General features: G+C 48.7%; 1 protein-coding gene across 1 annotated transcript in view; it reads left to right on the top strand.

Annotated features, from left to right (window-relative positions):
• Fat2 (FAT atypical cadherin 2) overlaps positions 1 to 16,845 on the top strand; it is a 51,792-nt gene that overhangs the window by 16,915 nt on the left and 18,032 nt on the right. Inside the window, exons 7-11 of the mRNA XM_013033790.1 lie at positions 436 to 646; positions 2,275 to 6,333; positions 8,712 to 8,908; positions 9,507 to 9,660; positions 14,228 to 14,461. Of these exons, the coding sequence (XP_012889244.1) occupies positions 436 to 646; positions 2,275 to 6,333; positions 8,712 to 8,908; positions 9,507 to 9,660; positions 14,228 to 14,461 (4,855 nt within the window). The remainder of the gene's footprint in view (positions 1 to 435; positions 647 to 2,274; positions 6,334 to 8,711; positions 8,909 to 9,506; positions 9,661 to 14,227; positions 14,462 to 16,845) is intronic.

Raw genomic sequence — 16,845 nt, 5'->3', positions numbered from 1 at the left:
GGAGGGAAGGAAGGAAGGAAGGAAGGAGGGAGGGAGGGAGGGAGGGAGGGAAGGAAGGAAGGAAGGAAGGAGGGAGGGAGGGAGGGAAGGAAGGAAGGAAGGAAGGAAGAAGGGAAGGAAGGAGGGAAGGGAAGGAAGGAAGGAAGGAAGGGAGGAAGAAGGGAAGAGAGGGAAGGAAGGAAGGAAAGAAGGGAGGAAGAAGGGAAGAGAGGGAAGGAAGGAAGGAAAGAAGAAAGGAAGGAAGGAGAGAGAAGGGAATGGGAGGAAGGAAGCAAGGAAGGGAGGGAAGAAAAGCGTAGGTGCGGATCCAGGATTTAAAGGAATATGCACGGATGAGGTACCATTTTCACTGCCATTCTCTTTCATGGAGTTTACGAAACCCAGCCTCCCGCCATCAGTTTGAAGCTCATCCTGGTCCCTCCTTTGGGTCCCTAGGTTCGAGATCAAGAGATGCCCATCAAGAGGAACTTTGTGTGGGTGACAATTCACTTGGAAGATGGAAACTTCCACCCGCCCAAGTTCATCCAGCCTCATTATGAAGCCAGGGTCCCCGACACAACAGTCCCTGGTACAGAGCTGCTCCAGGTCCGAGCCGTGGATGCTGACCGGGGAGCCAATGCGGAGATCCATTACTCCCTCCTGAAAGGTGAGAATGGCTAGGGTTCCTGCTGCTTCTGAAATGAATCCATGATCAGATTAATCAAGTACCAAGCTGTCTTAAGCGTAGGTCAAGGACAGCTCTAGAGCATCCTGTGGAATTAGAATGACCCGAGCTAATGTACTTCCAGATTGGCAATCATAATCATAAATAACAAATCGATGGTGCTCCACCACCTGAGCCACGCCTCCAGTCCAGCATTTTGCTGGTTAATTAGCCATAGCAGCTCTTGGACTTTTCTCTCATTTGGGGAGCATTTACACACAGTAAGATGTACATATATGTGAAAGGCACTTGTGCGAGCAGAGTAAGGTTTGAGAATACACCAAGTTCCTCTATGTGTATCAGGGAGATGTGTAAGTTTTTTATTTTTATAGGTTGTATGCTATTTTTTTTTTGTTAGTCATGGGGCCTGAACTGTGGGCCTAGGTGCTGTCCCTGAGCTCTTCAGCTCAAGGCTAGCATTCCACCACTTAAGCCACAATGTCATTTCAGTTTTGTTTTGTTTTTCCTGTGGTTTATTGGAGATAAGAGTCTCACAGACTTTCCTGCCCAGGCTGGCTTTGAATCTCGATCCTCAGATCTCAGCCTCCTGAGTAGCTAGGATTACAGGCGTGATATGCTATTGTTTTTTAAGGATAACTTTTATTTTCTGCTAAGGTCACATAATGACTTAGCATGTGCTTTATGGTTTTTTGCCATCATGAAAATAGGAGTATGACCTTTGCTAGGAAGTTGTGAAGATTCAAAAAGAAAAATGTGCCAGGTGCTGGTGGCTCATAGCCGTAATCCTAGCAACTCAGGAGGCTGAGATCTCTGGATCATGGTTCAAAGCTAGCCTGGGCAGGAAAAGTCCATAAGACTCTTATCTCCAATTAAGCACCACAAAAAGCTACAAGTGAAGCTGTAGCTCAAGAGGTTAGAGTGTTAGCCTTGAGCCAAAGAAGCTCAGGCCCTGAGTTCAAACCCCAGGACCAGCACACACTCACACTCACACACACACACACACACACACACACACACACACAAATGTGTGTTAATACATAAAATATTGTACTATTATTGACAAGTGTCAATTATAAGTAATTAACATAACTAAAGTGACAACATGGTTTCCAGTGGATGATTAAGGATAATTTGTAATGGTAATAATGCATAATTAGTGGCATTCAGTAATAATTACCCTTAATCATGATGAACATTTATGGATACTTACTATGGAAAGACAAAGAGGAACAATGTTTTCTTTCCGCCTCCTAGACCACAATGTTCATTTATTGTATCTTCAGGAAATCAGAGCTTTCTCTGGGCGCTAGTGGCTCACATCTGTCATCCTAGCTACTCTGGAGGCTGAGATCTGAGGATCACGGGTCAAAGCCAGCCTGGGCAGGAAAGTCCATGAGACTCTTTTTTTCCAATGAACCACTAGAAAACCAGAAGTGGTACTGTGGCTTAAAGTGGTAGAGCGCTAGCCTTGAGCAAAAGAGCTCAAGGACAGTACCCAGGCCCCATGGCCATAACAACAACAACGATAGTAATAGTAATAATAACAATAATAGTGTCATTGTTGTCCCTTGAGTATGCATGGAACTCCTTTGTCTTATCTTCTCTTTCAGGCAACAGTGAGGATTTCTTCAACATTGATTCCCTCCTAGGTATCATCACGGCAGCCCAGAAACTCGATCAGACAAATCACGGCCGGTATACCTTGACCGTGAAGGCCGAAGATCAAGGTTCCCCACAAAAGCAAGACCTGGCTACGGTGATCATTCATGTCTACCCCTCGGACAGTAGCGCTCCTATCTTTTCACAACCTGAGTACTTCATCGAGATCCCCGAATCCATCCCTCGTGGCTCACCGATCCTCCTGGTATCTGCTACCAGTCCCACAGAAGTGACCTATGAATTGAGAGAAGGAAATAAGGATAGTGTGTTCTCCCTGAATTCCTATTCTGGCCTCCTTTCCACCCAGAAGACCTTCGATCATGAGAAAATCTCATCTTACCAACTGAAGATCCGGGGCAACAATATGGCAGGTACTTACACCGATGTCGTGGTCCTGGTTTACATCATCGACGACAACGACAATGCACCTGCGTTCTTCAAGTCCACGTTTGTGGGTTCCGTCAGTGAAGCGGCTCCATTGCACAGTCTGATCGTGGATGAGAAAAACCAGCCGTTCGTCATCCGTGCCTCCGATTCGGACAAAGAAGCCAACTCCTTGTTGGTGTATCAAATCTTACAACCAGAAGCCCTAAAGTTTTTCACAATTGACCCCAGTATGGGGACACTCACCATTGCATCAGAGATCGATTATGAGGCCACACCCTCTCTCCAGTTCAACGTCTACGTGCGCGACCAAGGGCATCCCCTCTTGTTTGCACCCAGGCCTGCCAAGGTCATCGTCAAGGTCAGAGACGTGAATGATTCTCCCCCAAGGTTCTCAGAGCAGATCTATGAAGTTACACTCACGGGACCCACCCACCCAGGGATGGAGCTTCTTGTGGTTCGAGCCAGCGATGAGGACTCAGAAATCCACTACAGCATCAAAACTGGTAACACAGATGAAGCCCTGGCCCTTCACCCCCTCAGCGGTCGCCTGTCTGTGCTGAATCCCGCCCTCCTGGGGGCCCCGAGGAAGCTCTCCATCCGGGCCTCTGATGGTGTGTATCAAGACACTGCATTGGTCAAGATTTCTCTGGCCCACAACCCTGACAATAGTTTACGCTTCGATCGGGAGGTTTATGGCGCAAGTGTGGATGAGAATAGCCAGGAGCGGAAGGCCTTGGTGATTCTCCGTGTCCAGGGCCACCATGTGAATGACACCCTTTCTTTCTTCCTCCTGAATGGCACAGATTGCTTTCGCGTGGTCAGGTCAGCAGGGGTGCTGCAAACGAGAGGTGTGGCCTTGGATCGGGAACGGCAGGACACTCACGTGGTGGCCGTGGAAGTGAGGGACAATCGTGTCCCTCCCAGGGTGGCTCAGGCATTGGTCAGGGTCTCCGTGGAGGATGTTAATGACAGTCCCCCTGTGTTTCAGCATCTGTCCTATTACACAACCATCCAAGATGGCACGGAGCCCGGAGACGTCCTGTTTCAGGTATCGGCCACGGATGAAGACTTGGGAGCCAATGGGACTGTCACGTTTGCCTTTGCCGAAGATTATACCTATTTCCGAATTGACCCCTACATGGGAGACATTACCCTGAAGAAACCTTTTGATTACCAAGCTTTAAATAAGTATCGCCTCAAAGTGATCGCGCGGGATGGAGGAACCCCTGCCTTGCAGACGGAGGAAGAAGTCCTGGTGATCGTGAGAAATAAATCCAATCCACTCTTTCAGAGTCCTTACTACAAAGTCAGAGTTCCCGAGAACATCACGCTCTACACGCCCATCCTTCATACCCAAGCGCGGAGCCCGGAAGGCCTCAGACTGATCTACAATATCGTAGAGGAAGAACCCCTGATGCTCTTTACAACTGACTTCAAGACTGGCGTCCTCACCGTGACGGGACCTTTAGATTATGAATCTCAGAGAAAGCACGTGTTCACGGTCCGTGCCACAGATACGGCGCTGGGCTCCTTTTCTGAAGCCATAGTGGAAGTCTTGGTGGACGATGTGAATGACAATCCTCCCACGTTTCCCCAGTTGGTCTACACCACTTCGATTTCCGAAGGTCTCCCTGCTCATACCCCTGTGATCCAACTGTTAGCTTTTGATCAAGACTCTGGGCAGAACAGTGATATCTCTTATCAGATCCTGGAGGATGGATCAGGGGTCTCTGATGTTTTCCAGATCAATGGGAGTACCGGGGAGATGTTCACCGCTCAGGAATTGGATTATGAAGTCCAGCAATATTTTCACGTGAAGGTCAGGGCTGTGGACAGGGGCGATCCTCCTCTCACTGGAGAAACCCTTGTGATTGTCAACGTGTCTGATGTCAATGACAACGCTCCTGAGTTCCAGCAGCCTCAGTACGAAGCCACTGTCAGTGAGCTAGCGACCTGTGGCCACTTGGTTCTTAAAGTCCAGGCTCTCGATCCTGACCTGGGAGACACTTCCCGCCTAGAGTACCTGATTCTTTCTGGCAATCAAGACCGACACTTCTCCATTAACAGCTCCTCAGGGGTCATTTCTATGTTCAATCTTTGCAAGAAACAATTGGGATCTTCTTATCATTTGAGGGTAGGTGCTTCCGATGGGGTCTTCCGGGCTGCTGTCCCTGTGTATATAAACACTACCAATGCCAACAAGTATAGCCCAGAGTTCCAGCAGCACATTTACGAGGCAGAATTAGCTGAGAACGCCAAAGTGGGAACGAAGGTGATCGAGTTATTGGCAATCGACAAGGACAGCGGTCCCTACGGCACAGTAGATTACACAATCATCAATAAACTGGCAGGGGAGAAGTTCACCATCAACCCCAGCGGCCAGATCACCACACTGCAGGAATTAGATCGAGAAAATTCCACCGAAAGAGTGGTCGCCATCAAAGTCATGGCGAGGGACGGAGGGGGGAAAGTGGCCTTCTGTACCGTGAAGATCATTGTCACTGATGAAAATGACAACCCCCCACAGTTCAAGGCCTCTGGGTACACTGTATCCATCCCGTCCAATGTCAGCCGGGGTTCTCCGGTCATCCAGGTGTTGGCTTACGATGCCGATGAAGGCCGGAATGCCGATGTGACCTACTCCGTTGACTCCCCGGAAATCCTGGCTGGAGAGATCGTCACCATCAACCCAAGCACTGGAGTGGTTAAGGTGAAAGAAAGCCTGGTAGGATTGGAAAACAGGGCTGTTGACTTCCAGATCAAAGCCCAGGATGGGGGTCCCCCTCACTGGGAATCTTTGGTGCCCATCCGACTTCAGGTTGTTCCTAATGAAGTCTCTTTACCCAAATTCTCGGAACCTCTGTATACTTTCTCTGCAGCCGAAGACCTCCCGGAAGGGTCTGAAATTGGGTTTGTTAAAGCCGTGGCTGGTCAAGATCCAATCATCTATAGTCTAGTGGAAGGTACCACACCCGAGAGTAACAAAGATGGGGTTTTCTCCTTGGATCAAGACACCGGGGTCTTGAAAGTGAGGAAACCCATTGATCGTGAGTCCACCAAATGGTACCAGATCGATCTGATGGCTCATTGCCCCCATGAGGACACCGACTTGGTGTCTTTGGTCTCTGTCAACATCCAAGTGGAAGATGTCAACGACAACAGGCCTATATTTGAGGCGGATCCCTACAAGGCTTTCCTCACTGAGAATATGCCCGGAGGGACCACGGTCATCCAAGTGACAGCTAATGACCAGGACACTGGCAGTGATGGCCAGGTGAGTTATCGGCTTTTGGCAGAGTCTGGTAGCCAGATCCACGAGCTGTTTGCCATTGATAGCGAGAGTGGTTGGATCACCACACTCCAAGAACTTGACTGTGAGGCCCAACAGACTTATCATTTTTACGTAGTCGCCTCTGATCATGGACGGACCATCCAGTTATCTTCCCAAGCCCTGGTTGAGGTCTTCATCACCGATGAAAATGACAACGCTCCTCGATTTGCTTTAGAAGACTACAGAGGCTCGGTGGTGGAGAATGGTGAGCCAGGAGAACTGGTAGCAACCTTAAAGACTTTGGATGCTGACATCTCTGAGCAGAACAGACAGGTCACCTGCTACATCACAGGTAAGGACCTGTGTCATCATGCATCACAAGGAGCAGGCTGCCCTGTGCAGAGTACAGACAGAAAAGCGTTAAGGCACATTGCATTAAGTCCTAGATCAGTAGCATTTCCACCAATCATTTGTCATGCTAGAGAACCAGTTCTCATTCACCTCTCAGGCTGCTTGGAAGATCTATGTGGGAAAAGCTCTTAGAAAGTACATTGCAGGGGCTGGGAAGGTGGCTCAGTGGTAGAGTGCTTGCCTGGCATGCATGAGGCCCTAAGTTCGATTCCTCAGCACCACATAAGCAGAAAAAGCTGGAAGTGGTGCTGTGGTTCAAGTGGTAGAGCGCTAGCCTTGAGCTGAAGAGCTGAGGGACAGCGCCCAGGCCCAGCGTTCAGACCCCACGACTGACCAAAAAACAGAAAAGTACGTACGTTGCAAACTGGGCACTGTGGCTCACGCTTGTCATCCTAACTCCTCAGGAGGCTGAAATCTGAGGATCACAGTTTGAGGACAATCCAAGCAGGAAAGTCCATGAGACTCTTCAGTTAACCACCAGAAAACCTGCAGTGTCATTGTGGCTCCAGGACAACACTCAATCCCTGAGTTCAAGCTCCACAACTGATAAAAAATAAAGAATCATATATTCCTGGAGACACAGACAAGATCTGTAGTCTTAGAAAAATAGAATCTTATCTTAGGAGAGCACCCTCACCTCCCAAGTTCAAAGGAAGGCTCAGAGGCAAGAATTGAAGCCCCAAACAAGACTTTAATGGTGGTCTTGCAAGATTGAGTGTCTGTCTGATGGCAGATACACTCTTCTTATGTTAACCTTTTTCTTTTTGCTTATGTGGTGCTGAGGAATCGAACCCAGGGCCTCATGCATGCAAGGCAAGCGCTCTACCACTGAGCCACCTTCCCAGCCCCCACTCTTCTCGATTATAGCAGCAATTTTATTCCTAATGCATGAGATGTTGCTCCCCTAGTTCCTCATTGTTTTAAGAACTAGGAGGTTCATGTCCTTACCTGGACATCCCTTAAGATTCCTTCCTTCCTTCCCCCCTTCCTTCCTTCCTTCCTTCCTTCCTTCCTCCCTTCCTTCCTTCCTTCTTTCCTTCCTCCTTCCCTCCCTCCTTCCTTTTCCCTCCCCCTTCCTCTCTCTTTCTTTTTTTTTTTGGTCAGTCATGGGGCTTGAACTCAGAGCCTGGGCACTGTCCCTAAGCTTTTTCTGCTCAAGGCTAGCACTCTACCACTTTGAGCCACAGCCCTACTTCTGGTTTTCCGGTGGTTCATTGGAGATAAGAGTCTCATGGACTTTCCTACCTGGGCTGGCTTCAAACTGCGATCTTCAGATGTCAGCCTCCTGAGTAGCTAGGGTCACAGGCATGAGCCAACGGCACCTAGCAAATAGCTGAATCTTATAACTCTGGAATCTTCAGGTCACTGTCCTTGTTGGTGACGGATATAGCAAGGAGAAATTACTTCCTCATACAGTGCGCTCTGACTGACCCTCCACATGGTCCACCAGGAGGTATATCATAAAATCATAGTTTTGTCAGTCGCTTTCCATACTACTGCGGATTCGTTCATAGTAGCGTATATCAGACAGTTCTCGTACAGAAGTTAAAGTTTATTTCCATTTGACTTCCTCCAATGTCTCCCAGCCACAAGAAGTGGGCCAGGTGCCAGTGGCTCATGCCACTTAGGAGCCTGAGATCTGAGGATCGCAGTTCAAAGCTAGCCCAGGCAGCCATGTTCACGAGACTCTAATCTTCAGTTAAAGCACCAAAACAGCCAGAAATGGAGCTGTGGCTCAAAGTGAGCAAAACAGCTCAGGGACAGTGCCCAGGCCCTCAACTCAAGCCCCGGGACGTCTTCCTGCTGCTGCTGCTGATTATTATTATTATTATTATTATTTTGTCCATTGTGGGGCTTAAACTCTGGGCCTGGGTGCTGTCCCTCAGCTCTTCAGCTCAAGGCTAGCACTCTACCACTTGAGCCACAGTGCCACTTCTGGTTTTCTGGTCATTTATTGGAGATAAGAGTCACATGGCCTTTCCTGCCTGGGCTGGCTTTGAACCATGATCCTCACAGCTCAGCCTCCTGAATAGCTAGGATTTCAGGCTTGAGCTCCTGATGCCCGGCTTCCTGCTGATTATTTTGGCATAGTATTTCTTGCATCTTACTTACAAGGAAGATATTTAAGTGGGGAGAGGCTTCTTAACCCCCCAAAATGGACTCACTGTAGAACTGTGGGCTCCTAGTTAAAGAGGAAAAATGTGTTTCTTCACAATCCTTAAGCAAATGTCTTGCTGGGCTGCCAGCAACATGCAAAGCCCAGTTTGGTTGCTGCTCCTCAGCAGGTGTGCGTCCATTGTGTTTAATTGTATTTTGTAGAGGGAGATCCCCTGGGCCAGTTCAGCATCCATCAAGATGGCGACGAATGGAAGATCTCCTCCAAAGAAACCCTGGATCGTGAGCACACAGCCAAGTACTTGCTCAGAATCACAGCGTCTGATGGCAAATTCCAGACTTCGGTTCCCGTGGAAGTCTTTGTCCTGGACATCAATGATAACAGTCCACAGTGCTCCCAGGTGAGTCTGGGCGAGGGTCGGGCCGGAACACGGAGGCCAGGAGGGGAGGTCAGGTAAGAGCAGGAGAAAGAAGGACCCACTGGCTGTCACTGATCTTAGTTAGCCTGGTCTCTTCCTATTGGAGGTAGGAAACCATTTCTTTTCCTTTTCTTTTTGTTGGTCATGGGGCTTGAACTCTGGGCCTGGATGCTGTCTCTGAGCTTTTTTCCTCAAGGCTAGCACTCTGCCACTTGAGCCACAGCGCCACCTCTGGCTCTTTTGGAAATGTAGTGGTAATAAAAGTCTCATGGACTTTGCTGCCCAAGCTGCTACAAACCAGGACACTCGGATCCCAGCTTCCTGAGTGGCTAGGATGACAGGTGTGAGCCACTCATACCCCGCCCACTTCTGGATTTTAATCTCCATTTTCCTGATGTGTTTTCAGCCTAAGCTACATCCCTGCATTGCCTTCCTTCCTTCTCCCTGCTTTTCTGGTCTCTCTTTCTCTGTGTGTCTCTGTCTATCTGTACTTTCTCAGTCGCTTCTGTCTCCCTCTCTGATCTCTCCCCTCCCAGATCTGAGTGCAGATCACATCTCCCTCTTGGTCTTTCCTTCCCAGCTTGTCTACACTGGCAAGGTCCGTGAAGATGTCTCTCCAGGACATTCCATTTTGAAAGTTTCTGCCACGGACTTGGATGCAGACGCCAATGCTCAGATCACATATAGTCTGCATGGCCCTGGGGCGAGCGAATTCAAGCTAGACCCTCACACAGGTGAGTCTCTCGAGCGCCAGAGACCAAACCACGGACAATTTGGTGAATACCAAGTGCTCAGTACCACGCTGGCAGAAGCAGCAAGAATCCGCTAATCTATCTGTTCATCCATCAGCAAAGACACATCCAGAAAATAGACATGGCGCCGTGAAAACACTAGGGTAGATGCTGGGGGACGTAAACACCAAAGGGAGAAGACAAGATCTATGTCATAATCAAATGAGAAAGTTCATTTGTGAATGGGTGGTGGCTGAGTTGGAAATACAAGGTGCAGCCAGATACTGGTGGCTCATGCTTGGAAATCTTAGCTACTCAGGAGACTGAGATCTGAAGGTCGTGGTTCAAGACCAACCCTGGCAGGAAAGTTCACGAGACTCCTATCTCCAGTGAACCTGCACAAAGCTGGAAGTGGGGCTGTAGGTCAAATGGTACAGGATTAACCTTGAGTGAAAAAGCTGACGGAGAGAACAAGGCCCTGAGTTCAAGCCCCAGGACTGACATATACACACCACCCACCAAAACAAAGAAAAGGAGGGAAGGAAGGAAGGAAGGAAGGAACGAAAGGAGGAAGGAAGGAAGGAAAGAAAAGAGAGGGAAAGGGACTGGGAAGGTGGCTCAGTGGTAGAGTGCTTGCCTTGCATGCCTGAGGCCCTGGGTTCTATTCCTCAGTACCACATAAGCAAAAAGAAAAAAGCCAGAAGTGGTGCTGTGGCTCAAGTGGTAGAGAGCTAGCCTTGAGCTGAAGAGCTGAGGGACAGCGCCCAGGCCCAGAGTTCAGGCCCCAAGACTGGACCCCCCCCAAAAGAAAGAAAAGAAAAGAGAGGGAAGTAACAGAGAGAAAGAAAGAGAAAAAGGAAAGGAAGAAAAGGGAGGGGAGGAAGAAAGGGAGAAGGAAGGAAGGAAAGAAGGGAAAGAAAGAAAAAGAAAAGGGGAGGAAGGGAAGGAAGGAAAAGAAGAAAGAAAGAAAGAAAGAAAGGAAGGAAAGAAGGAAGAAAAGGGAAGGAAGAAAAGGGAAGGAAGGGAGGGAGGGTGGAGGGAAGGAAGGAAGGAGAGAAGGAAGGAGGGAAGGAAGAAAGGAAGGAAATACAGGTTGCTTAGGGGTGTATAACAAGAGCAGCTGACTTAGGCTACAGTAGCTGGGAATAAGAGATGACAGGGGGCAGCCATGTTGGCAGAATGTATTCCGGGGCCTTGTCGCGGTAGGGTGTACATGAGCACGCAGGTCGGGGCAGGGAGCCTCACACTGGTGCACAGAGGTGGAGAGGTTGGAATGTAGGCTCTGGTGAAGCGAGAGCCACTGGAAATACAGTGCTGTCAGTGACTCAAGCCTAGCGCTCTACCCTGTTGAGCCACAGCTCCACTTCTGGCTTTTGGGTAGCTCCTCGGAGAGAAGGATTTCATAGACTTTCTTGCCCAGGGCTGGCTTTGAACTACGATCTTCAGATCTCAGCCTCATGAGTAGCTAGGATGACAGATATGAGTGCCACCAGTGCCTGGCAGTTCATTTGCTTTTTGTTTGTTTGTTGTTGTTGTTGTTTCAATCAAGGCTCTCGCTAACTTTGCGCAGGCTGCCTCAGACCACACCTACTTGAGCAGCCTGGACTACAGGCAGGCACTACTATGCTCAACGCAAGAATCCTAGGACTTTTGTAAAGATCACACAGGCAATAACAATGCCCAGGATACCCAGGGCTGGTCAGGATTCAGTGGGTATAACTGTTCTAAATCCACCACAAGATGGTGATTACCACTACCTAAAGACAGAAGAGAGAGGAGGAAGCAGAGAGCCCCTCAGGGAAAAGCCATGGGAGAGGCTACCTTAGCCCAGTGGAGAGATGGGGTAGTGAATGGCGACCTACTCCCAAGGCAGGATGGGTGTCTTCTGATACGGTGTGGGGAAGTGGGGAGGGGGGGAAGAAGCAAGGCCAACTCAGGTCACAAAAACCTGCTACCTACCAACTCTTGGCTCAGATCCCTCGCTTAGATTCCTGAGCAAGGAGTGGCCAATAAGAGCTGTGTCCCCAGGACGCTGGGGTGACAGGAGGCCACCACAAACTTCCTGACTCCAGCCCTGCTTGCTGCATGACTCAGGTCATTGTATCTTTCTCTCTGTGGTTTGTTCAGCTGCAGGAGCCTCTGTGTGGACTTGAAAGAAAAGTAAACTGGGTGGATTGGTTTTTTTTTTTTTTTTGGTTGTTCAGAGAATGGAAATAAACAATCTCGGGGTAGAGAAGGGCCAGCAAAGCAGGTGTGTGTTATGCAGAACTTGGGAAGGGTGCATAACAAACATTCCCCTGCACTGAAGAGGTCTCAGATGGCTTCGATTTGTGCGCCAGTACTGGGACTTGAACTCAGAGCCTTGTGTTCCCTATAAGCTGTTTATTTTTCTCAAGGCAGGCACTCTCCAACTTGAACCATGCCTCGATTTCCTGCTTTTTGCTCATTAATTGGAGATAAGAAGAGTCTCACGGATTTGTCTGCCCAGGCTGGCTTCGAACCACCATCCTCAGATCTCAGTCTCCTGAGTAGCTAGGATGACAGGCGTGAGCCATCAGCGCCCAACCAGACTGCTTTTCCCTACATATCTCCCAACTTCTTGTTATTATTTCAAGAAAACACAATCTTCTTTTGGGTCCTGTTTTTCTTTATTTAGCAGTGTCTTGCAGATATTTACAAGGCCAGAACATAAAGTTCTGTCATAGCTGGGTGTGGGTGGCTCACATCTATAATCCTGGCTACTCAAGAGGATGAGAACTGAGGACCATGGTTCAAAGCCAGCCCAAGCAGGAAAGTCTGTGAGACTCTTATCTCCAGTAAACTACTCAAAAAAAGCCAGAAGTGGAGCTGTGGTTCAATTGAACAAAAGAAGTTCAGAACGAGCACATAGGCCCTGAGTTTAAGCCCCAGAACTGCCCAAAAGGAAACAAACAAGGGGCTGGGAAGATGGCTCAGTGGTAGAGCGCTTGCCTTGCATGCATGAGGCCCTGGGTTTGATTCCTCAGGCCCACATAAGCAGATAAAGCTGGAAGTGGTACTGTGGCTCAAGTGGTAGAGGGCTAGCCTTGAGCTGAAGAGCTGAGCGACAGCGCCCAGGCCCAGAGTTCAGGCCCCACGACCAATAAAAGAGAAAGAAAGAGAAAGACAGAAAGACGGAAGGAAGGAAGGAAGGAAGGAAGGAAGGAAGGAAGGAAGGAAGGAAGGAAGGAAGGAAGGAAGGAAAGTTCCCTGAGACTCTTATGTCCAATTAAACCACCAAAAAGCCAGAAGTGGAGCTGTGGCTCAAGTGACAGATACCAGCCTTGAATGAAAAAACTAAGGGAAAGCACTTAGGCCCTGAGTTCAAGTCCCAAGACCGGCACATGCGCACACACAAAATAAGTGTTCATTTACAAATCATTGATTATTAACTTGTTGATGATGGAGGATTAGATGGGCAGGTGGATGCTGGCGAATACAGGCTGGGCTTCTTTCCTGACTATGTGCTCCCACGAGAGACCCCATTTTGCTAGCCAGGCACGGGTAGATGGTGCACACCTGTAATCCTAGCTACTCCAGAGGCTGAGACCAAATGATCAAGGTTCAAAGCCAGCCAGGGCAAGAAAGTCCATGAGATTCCTATCTCCACTGAAGCACCAAAAAAAAAAGCCAGAAGTGGAGCTGTGGTTTAAATGGTAGGGTGATGGGCTGGGAAGGTGGCTCAGTGGTAGAGTGCTTGCCTTGCATGCATGAGACCCTGGGTTCGATTCCTCAGTACCACATAAACAGATAAAGCCGGAAGTGGTCCTGGCTCAATGGTAGAATGCTAGCCTTGAACTGAAGAGCTGAGGAACAGCACCCAGATCCAGAGTTCAGGCTCCATGACCAACAAAATAAATAAATAAAATGGTAGGGCAGTAGCAGAAAAGCTCAGGGATAGCACCCTGGCCTTGAGTTCAAACCCCAGAACTTGCACCAAATTTATTTTTTAAAAATCTAAACCGGGTGCTGGTGGCTCACGCCTGTCATCCTAGCTACTCAGGAGGCTGAGATCTGAGGATCGTGGTTCAAAACCAGCCTGGGAAGGAAAGTCTGTGAGACTCTTTTGTGTTTTGGGTTTCTTTTTGTGGGGGGTCTGGTCGTGGGGCCTGAACTCTGGGCCTGAGCGCTGTCCCTCAGCTCTTCAGCTCAAGGCTAGCGCTCTACCACTGTGAGCCACAGCACCACTTCCGGCTTTTTTCTTTCTGCTTATGTGGTGCTGAGGAATCGAACCTAGGGCCTCGAGCATGCAAGGCAAGCGCTCTACCACTGAGCCACCTTCCCAGCCCCGTCTGTAAGACTCTTATCTCCATTGGATCACCAGAAAATCTGAAGTGGCGTTGTGGCTCAAAGAGCTAGAATGCTAGCCTTGAGCAAAAGAGCTCAGGGATGATGCCTAGGCCCTGAGTTCAAGCCCCACAACTGACAACAACAACAACAAAAAATCAATGGCTAAAGATTATGTCCTCTTGGTATATAGAGAGACCATTCTGAGGGAGAAGAGGTTGACATCTCCTATAGGAAGTTGAGCATCTGTCATTTCTCCTCCCAGGGATGCTGACCACACTCACGGCGCTCGATCGCGAGCAAAAGGATGTGTATTACCTCTTCGCCAAGGCCACAGATGGAGGCGGCCGATCGTGCCAGGCAGATGTGACCTTACACGTGGAAGACGTCAATGACAACGCTCCTCGGTTCTTCCCCAGCCACTGTGCTGTGGTTGTCTTCGATAACACCACGGTGAAGACCCCTGTGGCTGTGGTATTTGCCAGGGACCCTGACCAAGGTAAGCAAGAAGAAGTAGCCACCGCTCTTACCTTGCTGCTATTGGTTCTAGGCACGCTGTGGGTTTGGCACTTCAGAGACCAGTAAGGATGGAACATATGTTGAGTTCATCCATCTTAAGTGCTCAAGGTCAAGTGATTTTAGCAATGTGTGCATACAATACCTGGGTAACAAGGTTATCTGTTTCTCCCCAAGGCAGGTAGGTAGGACAGATGGGGAGCAGTGGATGCTGCCATTTAACCTAGGGAGGTTTTTCTCCTCAAGGCCATGTTGGATCTCAGCATCATTAAAAATCCACTCTCAGGATTGTTCAACTCGGATGGATTCAATAGAAGAAAGGAACCCGTGGCCAGGTGCTGGTGGCTCATGCTTGTAATCCTAGCTACTCAGGAGGCTGAGATCTGAGGATCACAGTTCAAAGCCAGCCCAGGCAGGAATGTGTGTGAGACTCTTATATCTAATGAACCACCAGAAACACGGAAGTGGCGCTGTGGCGCAAGTGGTAAAGCGCTCCTTGAGCTGAAGAGCTGAGGGACAGCGCCCAGGCCCAGAGTTCAAGCCCCATGACCAACAACAACAAAAGGAACCCTTGGTTCTAACACCACTTTAGTGCTTCTGATTCTTTCATCAATTTCTGGATGCTAAAGCTGAACTATTTTCCATGTAAGGTAGTCAGGTGGCTCAAGCCTGGAATCCTAGTTTCTCAGGAGGCTGAGATCTGAGGATCACGGTTGGAAACCAGCCCAGGCATAAAAGTCTGTGCGCCTCAACTCCAATTAATCACCAAAAAAGCCAGAAGTAGTGCTGTGGCTTAAGTGGTAGAGTTCTAGCCTTGAGCTGAAAAGCTGAGGGACAGTGCCTAGGCCCAGAGTTCAAGCCCCAGGCTACACACACACACACACACACACACACACACACACACACACACTTTCAAGGTAGCCAAAATGCAATGGCTCATGTTGTAATCTTAGCTTCTCAGGAGGCTGAGATCTAAAGACCTCAGTTCAAAGCCAGCCCAGGCAAAAATGTCTAGGAGTCTCTTCTATCCAATTCACTACCAAAAAAAGCCAGAAGTAGAGGTGTGGCTCAAGCAGTAGAACACGCCTTGAGCAATAAAAAGACAAGTGAGAACACAAGTCCCAGAGCGCTAGCCTTGAGCTGAAGAGCTGAGGGACAGCACCCAGGCCCAGAGTTCAGGCCCCACGACCGGAACCCCCCCAAAAAAGAAAGAGAAAACACAAGTCCCTGATTTCAACCCCCAGTACTGGCAATAATAATAATAATAATAATAATAATGTCAGAGAACTACTATCCATATTTATTGCTTATTCTGATTATTCAGATTACATTGCAACCTTTCGTGGGCCTATCAGTAGCATGAACTTGTATGTGTATAAGTCTGTGCGTGAAGTATGATGTCTTGTATAGATTCATGTAACTAACACACAATCAGATGCAGAACTGCTCTGTTGCCTTAAGGAGTTTACTACAATTCACATTTTTTTTACACAATTCTTATCTATACATTGATATTGGATATTCCAGATAAACCGTTGCAAATAACACAGAAAGTCTGCAAAGATAACCTCTCTCCACAAGGAGCAGGGAAGGCCTTGGACAAACCAGTCAGAGCTCCTGCTTTAAAAAATAAATTGTGGTTGTTTTTTTTTTTGTGTGTCACACCTGGAGCTTGTACTCAGAGTCTGAGTTTTGATTAAAAGCTAGCTTCTTTGATTTAAAGCTAGCACTCTACCACTTGAGCCACAGCGCCATTTCTGGTTGTTGTTGGTGGTGGTGGTGTGTGTGTGTGTGTGTGTAGTTTCATGGAAGATAAGAATCTCACAGGCTTTCCTGTCCAGGCCAGCTTCAAACCACAATCCTCCAATCTCAGCCTCCTGAGCAATTAGGATTATAGGCATGAGCCATTAGCACCAGGTTTAATTTTTGTTCAAGTAGTTGTACAAGTAAGTTTTAATTCAGCATATATGTTTATGAGTATTATCATCTTTTCTTTTTTTATGGTCCTGGGGCTTGAACTCTGGGCCTGGGCGCTGTCCCTCAGCTCTTCAGCTCAAGGCGAGCGCCCTACCACTTGAGCAACAGCGCCACTTCTGGTTTGCTGGTGGTTCATTGGAGATAAGAGTCTCACAGGCTTTCCTGCTGGGGCTGGCTTTGAACCGTGATCCTCAGATCTCAGCCTCCTGAGTAGCTGGGATGACAGACGGGAGCCCACCAGCGCCTGACGAGGACATTATTTTATTCCTTTTCATTCCAACTGCGGTGCAAAGTCCCAGGGTCACCAGCTTTGGTTGTCTTGATGGTTGAGGACGCCTCCCTTGGCGGGCTGCAGTACTCCCACCGCGCCGCCAGGGGCGCCAGCGGCCG

Source organism: Dipodomys ordii, unplaced genomic scaffold (genome assembly GCF_000151885.1).
Source record: "Dipodomys ordii isolate 6190 unplaced genomic scaffold, Dord_2.0 Scaffold177, whole genome shotgun sequence".
Taxonomy (NCBI): Eukaryota; Metazoa; Chordata; class Mammalia; order Rodentia; family Heteromyidae; genus Dipodomys; species Dipodomys ordii.
This window is presented reverse-complemented; position numbering and strand designations above follow the sequence as displayed.